This window comes from Chelonia mydas, chromosome 1 (assembly GCF_015237465.2).
Source record: "Chelonia mydas isolate rCheMyd1 chromosome 1, rCheMyd1.pri.v2, whole genome shotgun sequence".
In the NCBI taxonomy this organism is placed as follows: Eukaryota; Metazoa; Chordata; order Testudines; family Cheloniidae; genus Chelonia; species Chelonia mydas.
Window position 1 is genome coordinate 182,683,717 of NC_057849.1, and position 26,402 is coordinate 182,710,118.

Below are 26,402 nucleotides of genomic sequence, written 5' to 3' on the forward strand. Positions count from 1 at the left end.
ATGGCCATCGTATCACTGCACCTCACATCACTAATGGATTTTATCCTCCCAACACTCCTAAGAGCTACATCCCCATTTCACAGTTGGGAAACTGAGGCACAGGGTAGATTAAGTCACTTGACCAAGGTTACAAAGGAAGCCAGTGGCTGAGCTAGAAATTCTACCCCAATCCAATGCCTTAACCAGTAAACCTTGAAAAACGTGACCCAAGTATAACGGATATACTGATGCCTCCTTGAGTCAACAGCCAGCCTGTAATAATATCTCAGCAAGTGTTGATTTGAGAGTGATCACCCCTTCGGGGCTTTGCTAGGGCAGTGGCAGCAGGTGTCCACGCACAATTTGAGAGGGTGGACCTCCCCACTAGCCCAGCAGATGGCTCTTGCGTAGCCAGTTGTCTCTGTGTGGCAAGGCCACAAGTCGGGAAAGTGGCCACAGGGGGCCACACTTGTGGGAGGGCCAAGGGTGCCAGACTTCCTTAATTAGCTTTTGACTTTAGCCACAGAACACTTTGGGGCTACTCCCAAGAGCAAAGTGATGCATGTGCTTAAGTACTTGCAGGATCATGGCCTCTTTTTGCCATTGTAATATCCTAACACGTATTCATACACAAGAACGTCTAGCAGGAGAGTTTGTCATTCATGATGTCAAAGACGTCTGAGTTGTCACGGGTCACCTCCATCTAAATAGCAATTATCAGATAAAGGAAAACTTTTAACACATTAAAGATATCTGCATTTTTTCCCTTCAGCTTATAAGTCAAGTTAGTAGAAAAATCAGGAATGAACGTCATAGTAATTTTTTTAAATTCTGCTCACGCTTCTTTTCTTTAAAATTTTTTAAATGTCATCAAAATCTTGACATCCAGAAGATTCCAATCAGCTGTAATAATTGGTCAATACACAAGAAAAAAAATTTCAAACATTTCCCTTTTTTTTTTTTAAATTCAAAATGTTGTCAGAATTTCTAAATACAAACAAATTCAAACCCGCCCTGCTTATAAGGGATGGAACAGGTGAATAGTAAACAGGAGACCCGGTTAATTACAAATAAATAGGGGGCCAGTTACTGAATCGTTTACTAATGGTCAGGCTTCCGATGCAGCAGTTCAGCATTAAGGCAGGATGTAAACACGCAAGCAAGCTGGTAGGCTCAAAAGCAAGGCGTGAGAACAAAGTACTGTAGAAGGAAAATCTTCATGTTACAGAAATTTGTGAAAGATCTCAGGCATTTTTCAGCAGCCTCCTGTTTTAGGAGACTGCCTAAGTCTTTCAAATGTACAGAGCACAGTTCTGCTTCACATCCCACTGGTCAAACAACCTGGAGGTATCAGTCCCTTGAATGGCTGCTTAAGAAAGGTTTCACTGTCTGTTGTGAAATCAGGGCTTGAATTGGGCAGCAGCACACGTACCAGCACTCTCCTGAGCAGTCTTTTTGGGCTCCAAAATGTGCGTCTTATGGAGGAGAACACAAGCTTAAGGAGCCTAGCGGAGTCCATGGGTATATTTGAACCCCAGTTAGGGGAGCCGAGCCCAGCAGAGCATGCAAACAGTTCAAACATCTCCACAATCCATCATGAGTGGCATCTCAATTTGATGTCTCAAGTGGGTTATTAATTTGTGGGAGGAGCTTGGAAGGGTCCTACCACCATTCCCCCACCCCCACCCCAAGTTAGACCCCAGCATCCCATCCCTCCCAAATGTATATATAAACACCTGGATTCCTGGATATTTTGAGTAGCAAAACAAAGGCTCAGTGTGACCTGAGCTAACTTCTTCTGTTGTTCATAGATACCGGTGCAGGTCTGTTTGCCTGGCAGAATTCGTGGCTGATGTGAGAGAGAAGAAATCAGACAGCAGAGGGACTGAATAGAGGGAAATAAGGGAACAGGGAGACTCACCTGGCAAGAGAGGAAAAGGAGGAACCCACCCAGGAACAGAGAAAGGGAATAGATGCAGAAGAGCTAGCCCTTCAGTGAAAAGGAGCCCACGCAGCAAAATTAGAGACCACAAGGAAACAGGTTGAAGACCCATTCAGCAGAAGGAGAGACTGGGACTCATCCAGCTATGGTGGGAAGGATGTGGAAGGTGACTCACCCTGAAAGCTCACATTTAAGTTCTCCTCCACTTGCAGCAGTCCTGTGTCATTGTACACCCTCACTGTGTAACTTCCCCCGTCCTCTTTCACCAGGCGGTCTATTCGCAGGGTTCCATTAGGGAACATCGTATACTTTTCCTTTTCCCTGTAATATTTCACTGTAGAATTTTTGACTTTCACGAGGATTGATGCAGTTTTGAGCCATGTTATTTCATGTTGATTTTCCACTTTGAATCCAGGAACGTTCAAGAAAACAGAACCACCCAGCACACCATACGCTTTATGGATTTCGTTTGCAGAACCTTCAAACAGGGGAAGAACAATACAGCCCGATTAGTGTCTGTCCAAAGCATCTATGGATGAGAATTAACAGTAGACACTGCAGCATTAAATAACTTGGTCACAAAGTTAAACGCCCCACTTTTCCCTTATTTCCCAAACCACTCCTCATTGATAAGGGTGGGCATTTATATAGCTGCTTTCATCTCAGGCCCTCAAAGTAGCTCCCAAACATTATTTAGTTAAGCCTCCCAACACCGCATTTTAATTCAGAACACAGTGAAGTTAAGGGCCAAATTTTCAGAAGTGCCCTTAGGGGTGCCTTGGTTTTGGAGGTGGTCATTTTAAGACCCCTTGGGCCTGGTTTTCAAAGGCACTGAGCACTTGCCGCGCCAAGTCAATAAGGCTTGTGAGCATGCATTTCCTCTGCAAATCAGACTGTATTGTATGCACCTCAAGATGGCACCCACAACTGAGGCAGCCAGAATTACTAAAAACATTTCTGACGACTCAAACCCGTGGCCAAAATTTTCAAGTGACCAGTGATTTTGAGTGCCTCAATTTAAACTTGGGACAGATTAAAGACCAGCTGCTCAGCGATTTCTGAAAAATCAGCCTCCTTTAATGTGTCTTAAGTTGAACGCTGAAAATCCTTAGTCACTGTTCAAAATCTTGACCTAAGCAACTTGCCTGAGGTCACACAGTGAGTGACAGAGGTGGGAGTAAGACCCAGAGGTCCTGCCTCCCGCACGGCTGTGACTACAGGATACACTCCCTCCCTCCCAGAGCTCTATTTCATGGGTACGATCAGCTGATAAACATGGACCCAAAGGCAGGTTTTTCCCTCTTTTCAGGTCACCTTTGTGCAAAACGGATAACACCCAGTTCACAAGGGTGCTACTGCAAGTAGTTGTTCAGCACTTGAAGATGTGAGGTGTCACATAAGGGCTAAATATTGGTATTTCTACGAAAGGTAAAGGCTGTTTAGCCTTATTCATATTGTTACGTATAAAGAAGCATTCATCTTCCCATGGTATGTTCTGTCACAAGAACTCATGCCCATTTATCTCAAACTGAATCTAAATCCAAAAATCACAGCCTCGGCATACTGAATAGTGCAGTAATAGCCGACTGGGTTTTTAGAGCACAGATTTTGCCTGAAGGTGACTTCAGATGAGAAGCTGACGCCACACAAACATTTGTGTAGATCCTTAGTCCGTACTGCAGAAGCAAGTTGATAAATAATATTGAAACTATCAGACAGGTTAAATACATGCTTGTAAGTTTTAAATAAAATAAATTCATTAACAGCAAAACTTTCATTCATAACCAGGGATTATTCAATCTTCCATTTGCTAAATTAATTCCCCTCTAATCTACAGGATAAAGCTATAGTGGTGGGCAGGGTGAGCTACGCTGAATTATTTTTGCACAGTGTGAGTTCTTTTCCCCATAGAGAGAAACTACCAGTAGGTTTATAAATCTTTTATTATAATATATAATCCTTTATTATAAAGTTTTCATTAGATCTAGGATATGATAAAAATACATCACAGCGAGGAAAACGGAAAACTAATTGCTGCTTTGCATAATAGTAATATTGGAGTCAAATCAAAAAATTAGACTATCATGCTTGTGCAACAAAATAATTATTCGAGAAATCTGAGGAGGACGGCCCATTAGAGCCTGTGAGAGGATGAAGAGTTTCATGCAATGCATCCGCCAGCCCAAAGGGAAGCTATTATTGAGCTATCACGTTTCTTAAAAAGCATTCAGCATTTCTAATGGAACATTCGGAAATCACTCACTCTTGGAAGTGTCACTATTTTAATAATATTGGTTCTCCCAATAAGTGTTAACAGGAGCACCAAAGCCCTTTGTAAAACCTGCAGAATTTTTGACAAAGAAAAAAAAATGTAATACAAATACTTGCTACTCCTCAGAATTACTCCAAGATATTTAGAGTTATTACTACTCATTATTATTTGTATTGCATATTCTATCATTTATATTTTGCAGGTGTAAATGGCAGAAAAGTTGATCAAAATCCTGAGGAAGGAAAGCTCAATAGTATTCCAGTTGACAGACAATCCTGTTAGGTCTTTAAAAGTTTGCTTGGCCTCCCGAATCATTGGAACAGAAGTCTGAGCACTCCAAACAAACAACACTAAGTCCTCTGTATAGACAATGGAACATTATTTGTCGATAGTGCTGAGTGAAATACTCTGGAAAGGCCAGAGCGATCAGAATCTAGCAACAAACTGCTCCGTTGCCATCACAAAGAGGATGGGATGATTCATGTGCAGTGAACTAAAAGGAGCTGCACTGATAGTACTGTACCTATCTGAGAAAAGAAGTATTCACTTGTAAAGTTCCAAACGTTTTGAACAAATAGAGTCATTCAAGGAAATCGAGAGTCTGTTTTAAGCCCATAGCAAGAATGTATTCCTTATTTATCTAGTCCTTGTACCTAGAAAACATTAAACCACCATCATAAATGATCTACTGTTGGATTTATTCCTGTCATTCATGAAGGCTGCTTGTGTACTGAGTCCACTACTACTTGTTCTAATCTATAAGCCAAAATGGCAACTACATTTTGAGATCAGCGTTTTTAAAAATAATTGCTATAACTATAATAATACCAATATGTATGTACCTACTGTAATTTACAACCTAGACCAACCCCGCCCTACCATATGGTAGGGTGATAAATACAAACATTCTGTTAATATTCCTGTGCAAAAAATTCTTGCACTGTCAACAGTTCTGTTTCCCTTTGATACTAGAAAAGAGCAATGGGTCTACATGATGCACAGTGAAGTCTCTCTTGAATAGAGTTACGAAAAAAATGCAGCAGCCTCACTGAGGGCAGTAGGAAAAACTCCATGCTGACCCTTACCTATATTAATACGTGTCAGATAAAGGATTGTTAACTTGAAGCTAAAACCGTTTACAAAGTAGTAGTATAAATATTATAATAGCAAGCTCTGGTCATGGGATCCCCCGGGCTGAAAGCTAAATAAAATAACAATAGCCAAGAGATCTTGCAGCACTTTGCAAAGGAAGGTAGATATCATTGTCTCCATTTTACCAATGGGAAAAGTGAGACCATGTGCTTAACAGTGAGGGCTTGAGCCTACAAGGAGCTGAGCATTCTGCCCCCAGCAGCAAAGCATTTGAGTACATGCTTCAATCTAAACACGTGAATAATTCTTTTGAAGTCAGTGGGGCTAATTGCATGCTTAAAGTGAAGCATGTATTTAAGTGCTTTGCCTGGACTGGGGACAGAGTGCTGACAACTTTTCAGGATCAAGCCCTGAGAGTTTTAGGGTGAAATCCTGGCTCTATTAAAGTCAATGGCCAAGGATCGGGGCCAGGATTTTACCCTAAAGGTCCCATTGCCAGTTCCCCAAATATCTGATCTTCCCAGCTTCATACGAGCTAGCTACAGTTCAGAGGGTTGTGTAACACTCTTTAAATGATTTATTTGCGCTGCACTTGCTGTGGCAATAGCGATAATTCTCGTAGAGACAAGGAGCCAAATTCATCTGTGATTTTAGTGGAGTTAAACCAGGGAAGAATGTGGCCCATGATATTTAAGTAAGATCCAAGCATTTTTATCAGATCATCCATCTTGCCCCAAGCTTCACTATTTAGCTTTAAGCAGAAGATGTGTGGTAGAGATGGGATCAGTCACGTTTAATTGTTCTTACACATTTCTATATTAAAAGCACTATCAAAGGAATAATCTAAAACATACTGGTAATAACTTGCTCCTCAACTATAACTGAGTCAGGGGAGAGGCTTAAAAATGTGCCGTGTGGACAAGACCACCCCAAATTCTCCTAACTGGGTGAAACCCTGGGACAGTGCAGTTATAGGTCCCATCCACCCTGAAAATTATAGCCGTATTGGAACTGGATCCCTGAGTCAATTTAATTGTGGCATAGATGGGCCTAATTCAGCACCCTGTTAAGATATCCATCACCCTTGTCTGGGTACAAGGAATGGGTGTTAAAACTGAGGTAGATTGTTAAATACTTTAAGTGCAATTTTAAGCAAAGTCAGCCTGAAAGAGCAAAAAGCCGGTGCAAACTCACCTTTTACACAGGAGAATAAACCCACCAGGCACTTGGCTAGAAAAATCCCCCTAAAGTCCATTTTGCAAATCGTATCTCCAAACTGTCCCTGCGTGAAGAAAGCTCCTGGCCAGTGAGATGAAGTTCTACTTATAATCAGCAGCCTTTTGGTGTGTCAGCACAGCCCTGGCACCTCTTGTCCCCTCCTCCTCTTGCTCATCGAAACTTTTCCATTTCTGTCACACACACGAGCAGAGTGGAACTGGTTCTCGGTCCATTATTTCAACCAGGGTTGAGGAACAACTTGCAGGGATTAGGAAAGTGCAAGCCTCAAATACCAGAATTTCCCCCCAATTTTGTCCCAACTTGAGAACAGAACCTGAGCCACATGTTTCTTTGATGTTCAGCTAAGGACCTTGACCTCTACATTCATGTCCCAGAAGAAGGGATGTGGGGAAGTCTTACTATTCTCCTGCTGCCACATTTAACCTGCCTTCAGAGGTCTTGTTGGGTGAGAAAGAAAGAAGACCCAGCAACCAGCTATCACCCTCCAGGGTCTTCAGGGACTAGTGAGCAGGTTTAAGAAGTAGCTGAGGTCTGCTGAGAGGAGGTGTGTTATGTAGATAGCATAAACACCTCCTTTGAAAAGCTTTAGACTAGCTTCACAGAAACATTTGAACTTTGAACATTTGAACTGAAACTAAACTCCAGGCTTAGTGAGGTTCACCCATAACTAGCAATACTGTGCAAACACACAGGTGTTTCAAAACCCTCTTGAGCATTTAGGAAGGAGTCTGCTGTGAAAGACACAAGGAGCCCTGTGGAGCATGAGTAGAGTGCAGTGCCTCATTCTCCCCCAGGATTTGGTCTTGGGGGCTGCTGTGTTGAAAAGAGGGTGTCTGGGGCCAACAAGGGATAACATGTTAAGAAAGCTCCTGTTCCCTGTTACAGCATTAAACAGTTAAGTGTGGTGTGGGGTTTAGTGTCAAGTTGTTATTGGCTTATTGGCAATATTGGCAACATTGTTATTGGCAACAGCCACCATTACAAATCTTTGTAAATCTTTGTTAAAGGCACACAAAAAGAAGGAAAAATCCATTAAAGCATTTCAAATGTAAAGTATGAGGGCAGGTCTACACTTGAAACGCTGCTTTGGCGCAGCTGCACTGATGCAACTGTGCCGCTTTAGTGAAGATGCTCTATGTCGTTTCTGTCTGGTTCTTTGATTGTTTCTGTTTGTTACATAACTAATTTTGCAAGGTGTAAATCAGCTAAGGTGGTGGGGTATGATTGGGTGAAGAATTGTTTTGTAATACTTTAGTAAAATGATTGGTTAAGGTACAGGTAAGCAGGACTCCAGTTTCACTATATAAACTAGACTCCCAAAGGAAGTTCTTTGGAACCAACTCCAGGACACAGCCCAAGATCAGAACTGCAAGACCTTAGCACCCTGCCAACTATATCATGAGAAGCTGGATTCCATGGATGACCTGATCCTGACTGGCCAGTGGGAAAAGTTTGTCCGCCTTATTGGGAGCGGTGAGCATTGTATGCTTAGTGTTTGCATTCTGTTTTGGTGATTGTTAATAAATAGAGGTTAAGGATATTACTGTGTAAGGCTCTTTCACTGGTAAAAGACCCCACAAACCTACAGAATGTAAGATTACACCGTGAGCCCACGGAAGGGTACAGGTGGGTGCCGTAGAGTGTGCAGGTAACAGTGGAGGTGATGATGTCATGTGGTTCCTGCTTTCTGGCCTAGTCTGGTCAGAGCCTGACCAGAGCAGGGAGACGAAGACCCAACAGTGTCACAGTAGACAAAGACCCAACAGGGTCCCAGGTGACAATGTGGCTGGCAGACATGATGGTGAAGCTCATTCCTTCCAGTTCACCTGTCCCCCTTCTCCCCCCAAACAGACAACGTCCAAAAAGGGAGGGCAACTGCACACCATTAACGTTACCAATCAAAACAATTATAAATATCTCCTGCCATTATTAGAATCCTTCAGCTTATTGTCATGCCTACCTATGACTTTACGAGGAGCCTCGGAGTCCCGTTAGGACAGCTCTTTTATCGTAAACAATCCAGTTTGGGCCAACTATTTCCCTTCAACTTTTGCTGACTTTCATAAACAATTTTACATAACAGGCCAAGCTAAACTTATGTTACCTTGGACAACTTAGAATGCAGGCCTCTGCACAACAGGGCCCTGCTGGTTCTCAGAGCATCTCATCTTCTGGACATACCATCCACTAGAGAAACCACTTGGTGCTCCTGCAGCTCTAGCAGACAGGCTAGAGGGGGAAAAAACCAAAACAAAACACCAAACACTGCAGAAATGCTGCCCTGGCCTAAACCAAGCAACACCTACATAGTTTAGGCCAGCGGTCCCCAAACTTTTGAGGGTCCCACACCCTGCTTACCCCTGTCCACGCCACCCCGGCCCCCCGAGCTGAGGCCAGGAGTGGGGACACGGCTCAGGGGGAGGGAAGGGGACGTGGACAAAGGTAACGGGGCCAAGGCTGGGGCCAAGGCTAGGGGCGGGTCTGGGATTATGCTGCAGTTATGGGCTGCAGCTGGCCCCATGGGCAGGTGTGGGTCCACTCCTGGCCTTGCTCCCAGCCTCAGCCCTGAACTAGGAACAGAGCCGTGGCCAGGTGCGTGCGGGGCAGGAAGCTGGGGATGTGGTAAGGGGCCGGAGTGGAGCAGAGCTGGGGGTGGGGAGGGGCTGGATGGCACTCCCTCCCCACCCCCATGGAGGCTGGTCAGGCCCTGCTGTGCCCCATGGATGGTCCTCCACAACCCCCCAGGGGAGCACCGGACACTTTGGGGACCTCTGTTTTAGGCCATGTGTTTGTGCTGGCTGCAAATACCAGCTGCACAACCGTCACCTGGCCATGGTGACTAGCTGACAGAAGCACTTTTTTCCTGTTGTATTGTTGGTCTTTCTCATCCTCTACCTAAGTCCCAGTCTGAAGATCTCACAGTCACTCCCTTGGCTGTCAGGGGGACACTTAGGGGATGTCTATGCTGCAATTGGAGGTGTAATTGTAGCACAGGTAGGCAAACCTGTCACACTGTCTGGAGTGGCTCATGACTGTGAGTGCCTACCCCAGGGCAGACTGTGGGGAAAAAACAAACTGGTGGTGTGTTCTATAATTAGATGTTACCAACCCAGTAACAAATGTGAACTCCTGGATCACTATAACAGTCTTACCGTGGAGTCACTGGCAGTCCCCTTAGGCTCTCCAGTCTATCTCGCCACCCAGGCAAGCTGGACTTCATGTTAAATGGTCACCTACACCAAAGATCACAAGATATTCAGGTTACTTCCAGCTCCAAGAGCCAGTCATATACCTCAGATCAATTTGTATCTCAGATCTCACACCAGAGACAACGCCTGTAGCCAATCCTGTAATAAACTATCCTGTAATAAAAGCCAATCCTGCAATAAAGGTTTCTTACTTACTTACGTTAGTACATCTTACTACATTAGTATGTTTTGTTTTATTTGCATTATTATCTACTCGGTATTGTTAACTACGTCTCATTGGCCATGAGGGTGGGAGTACTGGACGCAGGGACAGTAGTTTCTTGGAACTCAAAACAGAAGGGACTTTGTTGCTGCTAGCTGTAGCACTGCTGAGAATCCAGGGGAGCTCTGACTCTGATAGTCAGGAAGCGTGACTTCAGTCTATAGTGCTACAGTGCTTAGCTGGAGGATCTGGTAGACAGGACCGTGAGTCCTGTGCAGGCTCGAGCAGTTGGCTCAGCCCTGCTGGCCCATTCTGGATGACCCGGTGGGTTTTGAATTGTTGGAGGACAGTGAGTCCTGCGGGCTTAGACCCGACAACCCGGTGGGCCTTTTGGTATTGGAAAAGACGGTGTCTTTTGGAAAGCTCATTCTGGATGACCCGGTGAGCTGTGATTAAGTAGGCGCCGGCGCTGATAGCTTGGTGGATGACTGAAGGAAAACAGACACCAGCCCAAGAGGTTGTGCAGGTCCTGTGAGAGCTGGGAAGCTCTGAGCACACACCAATTCAGACACTTGGGTGCTGCTGATTGCTGACTCTGACAGTCAGTAGCAAGTGGGTCTCCCACTAAGGAACTTGGGCAGGCTGTGGTAGGTCAGACTGGTTCAAAAATGAGTAAGAAAACATACAGAGCAGCTGGTTGGACACTGGAGTTAAATAAAAATTCTTTTGAATATTGTGTAAATCATTTCAGGAAATTTAAAAACCCATGGTCAAAAGGTTTATTTACTGGGGCAGATGTGTATGACACTCTATGTAAAAAATGGGAAGAGTTTGTAGGAGCTAAGCCTAGCCTGAGCTGCAAGATGCGGAAGAGAGTGTTCATTTATGGTTTAGCAATAGCAGGCAATGAATTAAGCAAGCACTGTAGGGAGAATGGGAGATTTCCTGCCCTATTAAAAGATCTGTTAGCAGGAAAAGATCTGGAAATGGAAAAGCTGGGTAGTAAAATGGATGGGTTCACAGCTCCGAATCTAATCTATGTGACTCATATCAGTAAACTGGAGCTGCAACTTCAAGAGCTAAGTGCCCCCCTAAACAAAAGGAAAGAGACAACTATGTGTTAGCAACGAAGAATGAAGAATTGCAAGCAGCCGTCCAAGAACTGGTGAAGGAGTTAAAGAGCAGCCAAGGCAGTCAAACCAGTCACACTACCTATAATAGCAAAGTTAATAGACTGCAAGAGAAGCTAAAACAAACTCAAGGGATGCTAGCAGCAATGAGTTTTGACCCATTGAGAGGGTGGGAGTCTGAGACAGACTCGGAAGATACAGAAGAAGCAGGAGCAAGTGATCAAGGGTCCATAAAGGAAGAAGCAGTAAGGTGCCAGCCTTCAGCTTCCTTAAGAATAGCAGAAGCTGAAGAAATCAAGGAGAGGAGAGGACTTCCTATGGCGCCAATCACAACCACAGTTGTAAATTGTGGATCGTCTTGTCCAGCAGAGACTAGATACGAAATTAAGTGGTATACACCAGAACAGGCGAAAGCCCCAGGAAAGGCTCTGGGGCCATTAAATCATGAAACTGCCCTTGACTGGCTCTCCAAAGTCAGTACTTTACCTGGAATTGGCAAAGGCGGTTCAGCTGCACTCTTAAGGGAGTGCATGAACAGGGATGAATATAGTGCCTTACCCAGGGACATCCAAATGGCTAATACAGAGAATGTCATGAAGATATGTGAAAGAGTATACAAATTTTATTATTCCCACAGTAATATTATTGGGAATTTCTACTCAGAGAGACAAAGGATGGGCAAGCATCCAGAAAAATATTTGAATAGGGAAAAACTTTTATACTGGCTTGCAGGGGCTACATCCTGTAATACCCCTAAATTTAAAGAGACTTTATTACAAGGGTTGCTGCTTACCTTAAAAGGCAATCATCGGAGCAGTGGATCCTAACACCATTGTGCTGAAAGACCTAGAAGACAAGCTGTGGGAAGCTTTTGAGATCCAACGTTAAGCCTTCCCATCACACTGGCAAAAGAAAAAAGGATAGCTGGGGTCAAAGAGGGTAACAGAAAGTACAGAAAAGGAAAGAAGTTCAGCAGCAACAATCAGCAGAAAGCAGAAAGGACACATGGCTCTCACTCCAGCAAGCCAGAAAGAGGAATAAATAATCAGGATGCAACTGAGGCTAAGTCTTTTAGAGTCATGCTCTGGAGACAATTGCTTAGGTACGAGCCAAAAGACAAAATAGATGGCCTACCGACCAAGGAGCTTCTTAAAAGATTAGCTAAATATTAAGATGGCAAGGTAAGAGCAAACACCCGTATGGAGCAGCGAGTAGACAGTGGTCTTAACTTAATGTGACAGGGCCAGGTTCTCCTTCCTTCCCCAGCGATGGTGCCAATATCCAGCAAACAGTGGGGAAGACCAGCAGTAAAAGCTACAATGAGGGGAGAGAGTTAGGTCAATTTCAGCAGAAGATGCTAATTGATATGGGTGCCATCGTGTCTATTATTTTGCTCTAAAGCCAAGTCAAAGGTAAAACAATTGCCCATAAAATAAATTAATATCCTTGAGGGATTCAATGGAAAAGAGAGCCTTGTACCATTTCCAGAACCAAGTACTTGCGCTATTGACAAGATTGCCACAAAAGCAATGTTTGGCCTACTGGATGGAAATGGAATATTGGGAGTTGATGTCCTATCCCAATTGAAACTTGTCGTGGATTTGCAAAATAGAAGACTAGTCCAAGATATAGAGGGTACAGGATCCCAAGCAATTCCAGCATTGCACAGGGTGACAGCTTTAAAGGCATCTGAAAAGCTGATAATGCCAGAGTGGAGCCCAGAAGTAAAAGAGATTGCCAGGAAACATCTCAGTGTATTCGCGACCAACAAGCTGCACTGTGGCAAAATTGATAGAGATAATAATTGATGGCCCAGACCCTAAGCCACATCAGTATAGATGCTTTTCTACTGTAGAAGAGAGATTAAAAGAGACCATTGAGGTGTTGGTAAACCAGGGAGTGCTTGTCAAGACCTCGAGCACATGCAATTCCCCCATCTGGCTGGTCTTGAAGATGTGAAGGCTAACGGTTGATTACCGCAAGCTAAACAAAGTCACCCCTTGCTTAGCACCAGTGGTGCGAAATTTAACAAGATCACGGCCACCATAGCCGCAGGTGCAAAATGGTTCTCTGTTCTCAACCTGTCCATCGTGTTTTTCCTCTATTCCCCTCCACAGATAAACACAATTTTATGCCATGCTGATCTTTAACAACCAGCAGCACACCAGCAGCAGAGTGCCACAAGGCTTCCATAACGTGCCCTTAATTTGTCACAGATGTGTGACAAAAATGTGGGGGACAGTGTGTGAAAAAGACAACGTTGTGAGTTATGTAGATGACATCTTAATTGCCACAACATCCAAGGAAAACAACTTGAAAATGCTGGATATAATTTTTGGCAAAATAAAAAAGATATGGGATTTTTATAAGTCAGACAAAGGCACAGATGGCATTACAGAAAGTCATGTATCTAGGCACTGAATTAGGAGTACATGGAAGAAGACCTGACATGCAGCAGGTCGAGCTAATATGTAAGCTCCCAGCACCCCAAGACATCTCTGCTCTTAGATTGTTTCTGGGACTTACTCGTTTTTCAAGAGAATTTGTGGAAATCTACGCAGAGATTGAACATCCTTTACACCAGCTTTTTTAAAAGGGACAAGAATGGGTGTGCGGCAAAGAGCAAAAGGAACCTTTCGACAAACTGAAGCAAGCACTCACCGAAGCTTGAGCTCTTGCCTACCCAAAACCAGACACCCCATTTCTATTACAATTGGCAACCACCTAAAGAGGCTTGGGTGCTGTTCTGCTCCAAGACACCAGATGCAGGCCTAAACCCATTGTCTATGGTTCAAAAGTGCTGTGTGACACTGAGAAACAGTACTCCACCTGTGTAAAGGACATCTTAGCCCTGACCTGGGCTTTGATTCATTGGGGTACCTGATAGGCATGTCTCCCATTGTTCTCAAGATGACTCTCACACCAGTAAAATATATTGTGTCAGGCCGCATAAATGAAGGGAGGGTATCCAACCCCAGACTGGCAGGGTGGACCCTCAGCTTATTAAACAAGAACATCGAAGCACCTCAGTTATCTATTTTCCATATGCCCTATTGACTCAAGGAGAGGAGCATGAGTGCCCCCTGCCAAAGGAAGACCTGAAGCAAGTTAAGTCGCCCTTCCAAATATGTACCACTTATCAAGAAGCAAAGATAAAAGGACTAGATATTTGGGGAGTTGACGGAAGCTGCTTCTATAAGGATGGCAAGCCGTGTGCCGGATATGCAGCTTTGCAGATAAACACTCAGAGCATCCTGCAAGGTACCATAGTGCCTTATTCAGCGCAAGCTGCCGAGGTGGTTGTGTTATTAGCAGTATTGGATGCAGCTGAACCTGAGGTTAAACTTTTCATCTGCTCCGGTTCAGATTGGGTGGTCCAAGCCCTAAGTAGATGGATGCCCATCTGGCTCCAGAGAGCCATGACCTCAACCAATGGAAACCCTGTGGCATATTCAAAATATCTGTTGCACACATGGAAACTTGTGGAAACTCAAAAAGGTGACAGCCACCTGTGCAAAGTGAAGGCCCATAGAAAAGACCGGGCCGAAATTTCTAAATTGAATAATCAGGTGGATGCGCTTGCTAAGCAAGTAGCCCAGATGGGCATGGAATATCTGTGGACTAAACCGGATCAGAAAGCATATAAAGTCCAGCACAGAGATAAAGAAATAAAAAGCCAGCTAGATACTGTGGCCCTGCAAAAGCAAGACAAGGACCTACAAGACTTGTTACAAAAAGAAGAGCACCGTGGCTACAACATAGTCAGAAACAAAGTTGGGCTCATAACGGCCTTAAAGAAGGACACCAGTCTGAGTGGTGCATACATGTCTGAGAAAAGAGTTGATTAGCCTCTCACATAGCCAAGGATATTTCGGCTCTGAAAAAACTGCTAGTAGGCTGTTGTCAGTATGCTGGTGGCCAGGATTAGTAAAAGATGTGGAACATCATATTCAAAACTGCTTGGCATGTGCAGAGAACAATTCCAACCATAAAGTTAATAAAGGTCCAATGCTACACCAAAAAATAGCTGGACCGTGGTTGAGGCTCCAAATACATTATATTGGGCCACTCCCACGCACCAGGTGTGAAAATAAGGACTGCCTCGTGGTGGACTCATTTTCGAAATGGGTCGAAGCATATCCTACACACAATAACACTGTGATGACCACCATAAAGACCCTATTGGAGCAGACCTTCACAAGATTTGGCCTATCCGAAACTATTGTCTTAGACCAAGGTCCATATTTTGTGGGCGAGACCATGACGCCTCTCTGCCAGGCCCTAAATATTCATCAAAAGTTCCACATTGTGGGTCATACCTAGAGCTCTGGTTTAGTTGAAGAACCAACCATGCCATAAAAACAGCTCTGTGGAAAATTGTAACCAATTTAGGGAAGAATTGAGACCAAAAATTACCGTTGGTGTTAATGGCATTAAGATCGACCATAGCCACTCATGGTTTTACAGCTCACGAGGTGTTGACGAATCGCATGATGCATATCCCCAAACAGTGGTGGCTAGGTGGGGTCCCTCCAGATAGCTACCAACCGAGAGTCCTCATGGACCAGTTTATGGAAAAGTTACTGAACAATATTAGTGACATTCAGAAGCAAGTGGCTGTACAACTGAAGTCCAATGCCAGATTCATGGATAAAAGACTAGGGGACACCCTTAAACCAATAGAATGGAATATAGGGGATAGATACCCATATAGATTTTATTCTGACAAAGGGTATGTATTAAGTCCCCAGTGTGCGGGTCCTGTTACTATAACTAACAAAGCCAGTCCAACCGTCTATCAGGTGGAACTTCAGGGCAAAAAAGCGAAGGAGCCTCATATAGTTCCACTCCAGCCAACTGAAAACATGGAAGAGGTTTGTGACTTAAGGTAACTATATGAAAACATAACCACATGTTTTCTTTTGTTTACTTCCTAGGAACCACAACACCTCAATCGTGCCATATATTTAATACTTTGTTTGCTCCTGCTTGTAAACATACATAATACGTTATTAATTAAGGAAAAAGGGTATTGTTTTTGTTATACAAAGGGAAAGCACAATGGTAGTAGAAACCTCTCCTATTTCGTATGAGTTTGGACCCACCACATCTAGCAGTCATGGTTCCCATAATTGTTTATGCTTATGAAAAGGCACCTTATTGTTTCCTCCTTTCGCAAGAGGAAAAAGGCAACAGTTCTACGATGGCAATGGTGGAAACTAACAGTTCCCAATTAACAGCCTTGGATACAAAGTCAAAGCAGTCTACTTTTGTAAAAAAGTACAACCATAGTTGCAAATGGGAATTTAAGGACAAACTTCTGGAAGAGTATTCTAACGTACAAAGGATAAAACGCTCATTACAGTGTGCATGTATAAAGTCTAATATTCCCTCTCATGTAAAGGTGTCAACAGTTCAAGTAGAAGTTAACATGAATTAGCAATTCCATGAAAGTACCTTGAGCATAAGAACGCATACTCCTTCCAACTCATATAATGCAAGTCTGAGTTGTTACAACAGTACAAAAGCCCATTGTAATTCCTTTGTCAACGCAAATAGTTTCTGTAAGCAAGAAAAAAATGTAACATTTGTAACCAGCTGCTACAGCATTATTAAGGTGGAGGTGAATGTAAATGATGGCAGTGTATGGCCAGTAAATGGAGTATATGGAGCCCAAGAAAAAGTCCGAGTAACGGTAGTACCAAGACCATATGTTAGTAACGTAGGACCAGTGGTAATGAAGGAGAATAGTAAAAGATTGCTCCCAATCAATCCTGTCTACTCTTTAAAAAGAATTACCATGCCTTTGCAAGTAACTCTTACTGACATTGAAGGAAAATGTGCACTTTATACTCAACCCTTAATATAAGGATGGAACGCCTAGATTCAAAGTGTGTTACCCAAGGAGCCATCTAGAGTTAAAAAGAATGTATTGGCCACTGTATTAGGAGGAGTAGGTACAGATATTGGTGTTATATACACCATTGATGCAAACATCTTGGCCAATAAAATTGATGCCATGGGACACGATATAGCCTCCTTAAGTCATCCATTAACCTCCTCATTAAATCAAATGAGCACTCCAGAGTAGGACATTGCTAGAATCCTACCAATTTGGGAAACCATGCAAGAGCAGGACCTTCTTAAAATCATGGATGCCATAGACACTCTGCAGACAAATCTTTCATGGTCTCTTGCATGTATTCAGGCACAAACTTTGCTGTTAAACATAGCCAGTAACATGCTTAGAGATGGTTTTAGTCATGTTATTCCTATGGAATTAAAAGATACTTTTGGAAAATGCCACAAATAATTTTGAGAGCTCCCACCAAGCATATTGGAAAGTAGTTAATTTCTTAGAATCCTGTAGATCAAATAATTAACACCTATATACTTACCATTATAAATGCGTGTGAGGAATGGATATACCCTCAAATTGCTTTGGGTCTCAACGTCAATGGTTTCATGATAAGCCCCATCGACATCCCTAAATGGATTCATAAAGGTGACAAAGGATATAACCGTATCAACTTAGATTCGTGCGCATGGGAAAAAGGCATTGGTTACTCCTGTACATCCGGAGTTATTGAAGGATCCTAAGTTTGTTTAGACTCCAGCCAAGGTAAATGCCATTATTGTCTACAGGCCAATGATAACAATTACTCAAAAATTGTTTTAATTAATGCTAATTGTTTATGAATCCATAAATGGTGTACTGAATTTTTTGTAAATTCCTTTTACAAAATAGATCACAATCCCCACAGCAACTTATGTTCATGTTCTGTATATACTGTACAAGGATGTGATATTGACTTCTTACTACATAACGCAACCATGCAGAATATTCATTCACATTATGTATTATACCAACAAGTAGAGCCAGTAAATTTAGGAGTTACTATATCTGTGTTAAAGCCATTGGTGAGACACCCAGACCTAAAGAAGCACTTAAAGGAGTTAGAACACCAGAGCAAAGAGTGATGCTAACTGTTCACCACTCCTCGCAAAAAATAGAAAAGATCTTAAAGAGAGTACAGCATGAACCATCTTTTGCACACTGGTGGGAAAGTTTATTCTTTAGTCCTACCAGTTATAAGGAAGTGTGGTGCATATTAATACATCCAGTTGCAGTAATATTCATTGTACAAATCGTCAGCGTGGTTGCTATTATAGCTACAATTTGTTGGGTGAGAAAGAAATTGGCTACCATCAGTAGGAACCAAGGTTATGCCACCCATGTAAGCTTACTAATAAGAAATGTGGCAACATGATAGTTAAAAATCATCTAGTCACCAAAGAGGTTTCCTCATTTTGTTTTGCTTAAGTTGTTGTTTGGCCTCCATCTTTGTCCCCTTCTTTATCACTCCGTTGGCACTCTTTTTGATTTTTGGTGGGAACTCGTGGCAGGAAATAGTCACATGACGTGAAATAGTCTGGGTAAAAACGGATTAATTTTAGCTTTCTCCGGTTAACAAGAATGCAGCTGTACATGGCATTGAACAAGCAAATGAGCACCTACCCCTGGGGTAGAGGCGTACTTAGTGAATCTCTTCCCTATGGGAGCCCAGGCTGTATTGCGTGGGGCCCTGCTAACACCACCCACATGCCCCATGAGATAGGACAGGATTGCAGTACTAGTTAACTAGAAGTTCTGTTACTGACAAGAACTGGAAACTGCATATGTCATTGGAACAGGCACCTGCAAAAACAAACCTTCCCTGACACAATGGAAACAAAGCTATGTGGGCTTCTAACTTTCAGCTTCCTGGCAGAGGGTAAGTCGGGGAAGGGCCTTGCGGTACCTCCCTTATAAAACAATACTGTCGCATGCTGCAGGGATGGCCCCAAATACAGCACTTTACTATAGCGAGACTGCTGTGTTTGGGGTTATTACTGCAGTATATTTAATATAAGGGCAGTTATCAGTATTTAGAAACCCTGAGACAGCTTGCAAAGACTGGGCTCGGTGCCAGGTGTTACAGGAAGGGGGATTGGGAGTTACTGAGGGGGAGGGCTCTAGAAGTTACCAGGTTGGAAGGGTCAGATGTTGTTGGAGCAGAGAGGACGTGTAACTGTTGATGGGGGGAGCACGACTGAAAGGTTCTGGGGGGGGACATGACCATCCCATGTGTCACCTCACAGAGGGTTTCAAACTGTGGGGTGCACTCTTTGAGGAGGCACAGAGTAGCATTTGGGAGGGTTGAGTGGTGACGCCAGGTGGCCTGGGCCAGTGATGCCAGGCGGCTCGGGCCAGCCCCATAGAGTGGGGCTTGGGGAGGGAGCGCCACCTCCACCCTCTGACTCACCTCAGTGGGCTACCCAGTCTGTCTGGGTTGGGCGGGGAGGGCACAACTAAAAACTAACTCAAAAGGGCACCTTTTTGGTTTGGCTGCACCCCGCACCCCATCAGACAGGCTGGGTGGCCAACTGGGGTGAGTCAGGGGGTGGAGGCTCCCTGAGCCCTGCGACATTGCCACTCACCCCCCCCCAAATGTTCCTCTGCACCCCCTCTAGGGGGGTGCACCCCATAGTTTGAAAACCTCTGAAGGTAGAAGCTGTTGCTAAATGGAAGGCAGGGCCACCCCTGCTGCAGCACAAGGGGAGCGGTTTCCCCTGGGCAGAGCCCCTGCTTTTGAAGGGGGAGAGCGGCCTCTGCCCTGGCAACAGACGGGGGCGTTCGCGGTCTGCCAAGCAGGCAGTGGGAAGCACTGGGCCTCCACCAGCAAGGAAGGAGAAACAGCCCCATGGAGCAGGATTCAGGCCCGGGGGGGGGGGGGGGGGGGGGGAGGGGGGAGTGGAGAAGAAGGACTCAGGCCACAGCCAGCCACCCTGTTGCTTCCTCCCCCCAACCCCGACGCTGCACAGACACAAGGCGAGTGCCGTCGTCAAAGGGAACCTTTGCCTCCTTGCTGCTGGGCATCCTGGCAAGAGGCAGCCTGAGGCCTTGCCCATCCCCCACTGCCCTGTGGGGCAGAGTCTGCTGTTGCTAAAGGAATGGCAGGAATCTAATGGGGGGGGGGGGGGGCGTGACCCTGTGTGCACTTCCCACGCGTCACCTCTGCATTGGAGTGAGAGTTCGGTTTCTTGCTAGGAGAAGTTCTGGGTGTTACAGGAGGGAGATTCTGGGAGTTATCTGAGGGGTGTGCTAGGTGTTATTAGAAAGTGGGTGTCCATTAGAAGGTGGAAGGGATTTGGATTACTAAACCGGAATGCATCTGGAGGCCGTGATACACCCTCACAAATTGTGTTTATCCTCCTGAGGCCCTCTGATTCCTTTAAAATTTATATGTAAAATGTTTCATATAGTTCCCTTCAAAGGTTTCCAGGGAGCAGAGTCTCTCTCAGCCCCCACCAGCACTGACTCCCTTGGGCAGGAGAGTGTTCTAACCTGGAGGAGAGACGGGAGGAGGGATCTGGAGTCAAAGGGCCAAATTCTCAGCTGGTTTAAATCAGACTAGCGCCACTGACTTAAGTGGCACTACACTGATTTACACCAGCTGGGGATCTGGCCCAGAAAGGGGGAAGGGCGGGCAGGGGGAGGGTAGCGCGGTTATTTAACCAACCCTGGGAAGAAAATCAGGATTCTGTTTCAACTCTGGGCTATAGTTCAAGGCAATTCTGATTCTTTCCAAACTGGTTCACTGTCCCCTGCTTCCTGCCAGCACCTCTATCCCTCACCTAGCTGTTACAGAGAAAGCACCTCACAAATACAATAAACAACGTTTGGGCCAGCAGCAACCCAGACAGGAAACCAGCACAAGGCTAGAAAAAGCGCCGTCTTCCGGCAGCCACAGTGTGCTGTTTCAGCAGGCATCTTTATCGAGACTCCCGGGGAAGGTGGCTACAGATGGGTTTCTCTGATCTCTCATGAATCCACCTCGCAGCTAGAGACCTCAGGCATCAGACACAGTCAGCCAGAGGTGTGTATAATGTAGCATTCGCAGAACTGACAAAGCCAGTGTCTCTCTGCAGCTGTTACCAGAAGCCATAAAGAACTGGGCTCTCGGGTCCACTTTTGTTACCCACTCTCTCCACAGCCCTTACGATCTCAGGGGACACCGTAACCATTCAATGCAGCTTTTTGATCAGTTCCCTTTTCCCACCAGTTATCTCTGCTTTTCCTGACCCGAAACCTTTCCTATTGTCCTTCTTCTCACTGCCCAGTCCCCTACTTTAAGATAAAAGAAGACCAGGAGAAGTAATCATCTCTCCAGCTCTGGTTCATCCTCTACCTCAGCGTCCAGATCCTTCTCCTCCCTCCTTCTCTGACAAGCTTTGCCCCCTCAACTGCTGCCCCTTCCCACGGGATGTGAGCCCCATCCCCCGCCTTGAGCTACACTCCCACTGGCGGCTTCCCGCTCAGGACCACGTTCGGTGCTGCTGCATCACCCTGCTGGCCCTCGTAGCGCCCCAGGAACTCGAGCCTGCAGCAGGTGCTATTGCTGGGACCAGGGTTCCCACACTACATTCACCCAACATTTTCTGATACCAGCCTGTGTACTTGCTCTGGTAGATGCAACAATTGCTATGAGGTAGGATTATTAATTATTATTATTTCGGCATTGTGGTACAATAGTGTCCAGGGTCCCCTGTTATGTCTGAGGTTCCATTGCGCTAAGCCCTGTACACACACACACACACACACACACACACACACACACACACACACAGCCAGTCCCTGACCAGAAGAGACTATGGTGGGTGGGGGGGCACTTTCAATAACACCACTGTGAGTTAGGTGTTCAATTGCCATTGACTTTCAATGGGAGCTGGGTACTTCACTGCCCCAGGTTCTTTTGAAAACCTTATCCTCTACTTCAGGCACTAAACAGAGTATTCGACGAAAGAAAGGTAGTGTGAGGTGCGTGAGGCAGGCGGAGGGACTGGTCAGTGACAGAGTAGACAGAGCAGGCTGTTATCACTGTAAAAGCGAGCGCTGAGGTCATATTGCGAAACTGTGGTCAAAAGAGGGGAGCGGGGAATAGATCTAGAAAGGTAGGGGACCAAGAACAGAGTGATGGGGCACCCCTTCGAGGAATGGTCTAAGGTGCAGCACACAGCCACCACCTCAGAGGAAGAACAAGCAGCTTAAGAAGGAAGGGTGTGAAGCCAGAGCGGGACGGAGCAACTGGACACTGGCAGAGCAGTCAGGAAGGATGCAGCGCGCAATCATGTCAAACACAGCACCGAGAGTGAGGCTGACAAGCAGGGTGAGGGGAGCCATGCCCAGCTGAGTGAAGAAGAGCGTTCAGCAGCCTGAGGAGGACTCTTGCAGTGCGAGGCAGTTGGAGAGATGAGAGGAATTGACTGTCTCTAGATAACGAGGATAAGCTGAATGTAGGGGCCGGGGGCAGCAGCAGAGGAGGGTGAGGTTCAAGGGTGGGTAGGAGATGAGAGCTGTGGTTTTGATAGCAGTCAGGCCAGCACACTCAGGATGCAGCGCTGTTGGTCTTTCAAGTGATTCAGAGACAATGGAGACAGAGTGGGAGGGAGATGCACACAAGTGACAGAATTGGGAACGGAAGCAGGCATCCCACACACCGGTGCAGATCATTAACCAGCGGCCCAGCCTTCGCAGCCCTGCCGTCAGACAGGGAACAGCCAGGCACGTTGTGCCATACCTGGACTGATCAGGGGGCCTGGAAAGGGGCAGCACTGTGTAGGGGCCTGAATGCTCCCCACTTCTGCCAGGCACATCACAGCGGTTCACTGCAGACCCAGCACCTTCTCACAGATTCCCAGGCCGGAAGGGACCATTGTGATCATCTCATCTGCCCTCTTGTCTAACACAGACCATGGCACTCCCCCCACAACGATTACTAGAGCAGGTCCCAGAGCGTTTCTCATAGCTGATTGATTGTACTGATTGACAGTAGCTGGAAGGAGCAGCTACTGCACCATTCTGTCGCTAGTGCTCATGTTAGAGACTCTCTCCCCCATCTACTTTTAGGGCAGAGGGGTAATAATCGGAACTGATCAATGGCCTGGTGGTTTAAGAGCCCTATTTGCTGCTATAAATTGGCCCTAGCTTTACAAGTCAGTTTCGCCTGCCCACATCCAGATCTCCCTGACTTCTTCTGCTTCCATCTGCCAGCTCTAAGCCTATTGGATCTGTCCCATAGCTTGTAAATACAGCCTGTTAGCCTCAGTGCTCCTTCCACCTGGTGTGAGAGACTGGGGCAGAAAATGGAACTGGAATCTTGCACCTGGCAGCATAGAGCAATAATGGCTAGAGCCAGCCTTCATGTCCTTGCAAGCCCAGAGCATGAGACACTAGGACAGAGAATTGCACCGCTAGTATGGCCATGTGCAGGGTGATTATCTTTTCCCCCCTGCTGACATGGAACAGCACTTTTAATTGGCACAACTCTCCTGCAATGTCAGCCATCATCAGGGATGCAGCAGCAGATGGATGGGAGCTAGGAGGCAAGATGCAGGGCTCAGTGAAACCACCCTGGGTCCATACCTGAGCTGTCTAGCCTTTCCTATTCCTCATTACGTCTCACGGCACTGGAATAAGGAGGAGAACATGGCTCATTTATCCAATAACCAGAGGAAGACACTGCTTTCCTGTCAACAGCTGGGCATGACTGAGAGGTGCAGGCAGCTCTTATAAGGGGAGGCAGAAACTCTGGAGAAAATGCCAAGTTATTCTGGGTCTCAGCTCAGACAAATAGATAGTATTAATTCCACTAGCAACTTTTATACCGAAGGGGCTCAAGGCACCTGACAAACTCTGGTCTCCATATAGGATTCGCCTTGGCCACCAATGAAATGGAAAGCAGCAACTGGAATGCACCACAAAGCAACACGACACAGCAGATTATGGAGTCAGTACTACAGGGGCATTTGGCGAAACAGGATGGAATTATCTATATTGGTACATGGCCAGGATTCTACGTCTAACACCCTAGGGAGCTGGCCGAGGGTCCTACAGGGAGAGGCGGTAGGGTCATGAATAGTCAGTTCCTTGTTTTTATGTTTTATGAAAGTCAGAGAGCCTCCAGCAGCACAATGCCTCCAGCCCCATGTTGGAGCGCTGCATCAGCTCTGATGCAGAATGGAGAGGGCCACCTGCACACCAGAGCCTGAACTTACCACAAGCTTTTCTTAAAAATCTCCCCTCCAAGTACTCATCAAACCTGGCCCTGCTTAGCAGAGACAGTCACAAGGCCAGGTTACAAGCACAGCAGAAATTGGCTGGCCTTTCATAGGAGGTGGAACATACAGGAGCAAAGTCATGCATCTTTCAGAACATTTTACCCTCACTGCTTCTGTTAGCTGGCGATATCAGAATCCTTTATTGGTGTGCAGTGTCATTGCATTTCTGAGAAAGTTTGCTTTCAAAAACCTCACAGGACTGAGAGATTTTCTGAGGTATGCTTCATGCCTCTGGAGAAGTACGGAAGCGTTTCAGGGTGTTGTATCACCCCAGCCGAGCAGGCTCCTGACCGTGCCCATTACGTAGCTGCGGGCAAGAAACTGATGCATCAGCTGTTAACACCCCAGATTCCACTCTGCCTGGAGTGTGCACTGAGAGAAACAGTGCTGCAGGCATCCACTCCATTACAGGCTACCCCTCAAACCCTCCTCCGACAGGGCCGTGCTGCGGTTCTCAGACTGCCGTGCTTCCCAGCTGCTCTACAGCCCAGAGCTCATAGGGGCAGCAGAGTTTTATCTCTTAGCTACGCTTTAGCATGGATGGAGCTAAGGTGCTGTTTAAACCTGGCTTATGCACTGGCTGGCCTGGCCAAAATGATGGCTTTGTCACGACAAAGAATGCACAAGTCACCATTTTAGCTGAAAAGCCCCTCAAAAGTCATGCAATATGCACCTCCTGTTCTCTACCCCATGCCTGATCTCACTGCACATGCCTCTCATCACAGGCCAGTGGCTGACCTCAGCTGGAGATTTGCTTTACGGCTTGTCCTTCTCACATCCCAGCTCCAGGTTTGATCCCAAAGGGGCCCACACAATTGCCTAGGCTCCTCTCCCTGAAACACCCACAGCCAGGCCCCTGGCTTTAATATACCCATTTAATAGTGGATCATTCTTTTCAATCCACCTTTGGTGTGCTAGCAAAGAGCAGACTTTTGCTCACCTACATTTCTCTCTAGAACCATGCAGCACTTTGGGATTTTTGTGTTAATTTGCTGCTCCCTAGTGGTCATTTTGCAAAACTGCATGTCTGTAAATGAGCACTCACAATGTGTGTGGATGTGGGTATTATCCAATCTTACATAGTTTGGCATTACCTGTGATATTATTCAGTATTAGGATTATTATTACTGGTAGTTCAAGCCCCGTGACTTCCTTGCCCTTCCAGTCAGTCACCATAAATTCACACATTTCCCCCTCTTCAACTTGCTGTTTGGTTGTTTAAAAATGACACTATCACCATCCTTCCTGAACATGGTCAGACAGTTCCAAATGGCATACACTTAGAATCTCCTTGTCTCATCTCCAGCAAAGGATGGTCAGTCTTGAAATGACAGTTCCTCCAGTGACAAGTAGAGTCACCACCTCTGAGATGCAGAAGAACCAGCCACTGGACCAAGGGTGGGCAAACTATGGCCCACGGGCCACAGCTGGCCCATGAACTGCACCACATGGCTTGGCCCTGCTCTGGCCGGGGTACTGGGTCACATGGATCCCGGAAGCCACACCATGGCCCCACTCTGGCTCCTACTTGCTCCAATGGGAGCTGCAGGGGAGGTGCCTGCAGATGGGGCAGCATGCAGAGCTGCCTGGCCGTACCTCAGCATAGGAGCTAGAGAAGGGACAGGTCACTGCTTCCAGGAGCTGCTTGAGGTAAGCGCCCACACCCCAACCAGCCCTGATCCCCCTCCTGCTCTCCAAACCCCTCGCTCCCAGCCCGGAGCACCCTCCTGCACCACAAACCCCTCATCACCAGCCCCACCCCAGAGTCCGCACCCCAACCCCAATTTTGTAAGTATTCATGGCCCACCATACAATTTCTATTCCCCAATGTGGCCCTCGGGCCAAAACGTTTGCCGACCCCTGCACTGGATATTTCCCACACCTGAGCCCCTGAGGGAGCCCTCTTACTGCCCCCTCTCCCCCAGGATCATTTGCACCCACCCCAGCAGGTGAGCCTTGAGTCTGTCCTGTTTTATGGTCCTTGGCACCAAGAGGAGCCATTGTGGTTTCAGCAGGTGTGGGGCCTGGCCCTACAGAGCCAGACCTGGGTGCTGACCAGGCTCATGACATGCACGGTCATTACCAGATTATCACGCTGCAATGCATGCGCACAGCTTACAGGGAATGTTGGCCCCAGTGGAAACAAACAAACTGTACATTCAATCTTTTAACCAGC

General features: G+C 46.0%; 1 protein-coding gene across 4 annotated transcripts in view; it reads right to left on the reverse strand.

The window, feature by feature from the left end:
• Nucleotides 1-26,402, reverse strand: part of LOC102930551 (T-cell surface antigen CD2) — a 42,885-nt gene that overhangs the window by 14,713 nt on the left and 1,770 nt on the right. For 2 of the 4 annotated variants that reach the window (XM_027820053.3, XM_037906530.2), the window contains exons 1-2: nucleotides 6,480-7,067; nucleotides 2,097-2,399 (exon numbers count right to left, since the gene is read on the reverse strand). In XM_027820053.3, the coding sequence (XP_027675854.1) occupies nucleotides 2,097-2,399; nucleotides 6,480-6,540 (364 nt within the window). In that variant the 5' untranslated portion in view covers nucleotides 6,541-7,067. Of the gene's footprint in view, nucleotides 1-2,096; nucleotides 2,400-6,479; nucleotides 7,239-26,402 lie in introns of those variants that run through there. The other 2 variants (XM_007057561.4, XM_043538428.1) reach the window with 2 other exon arrangements.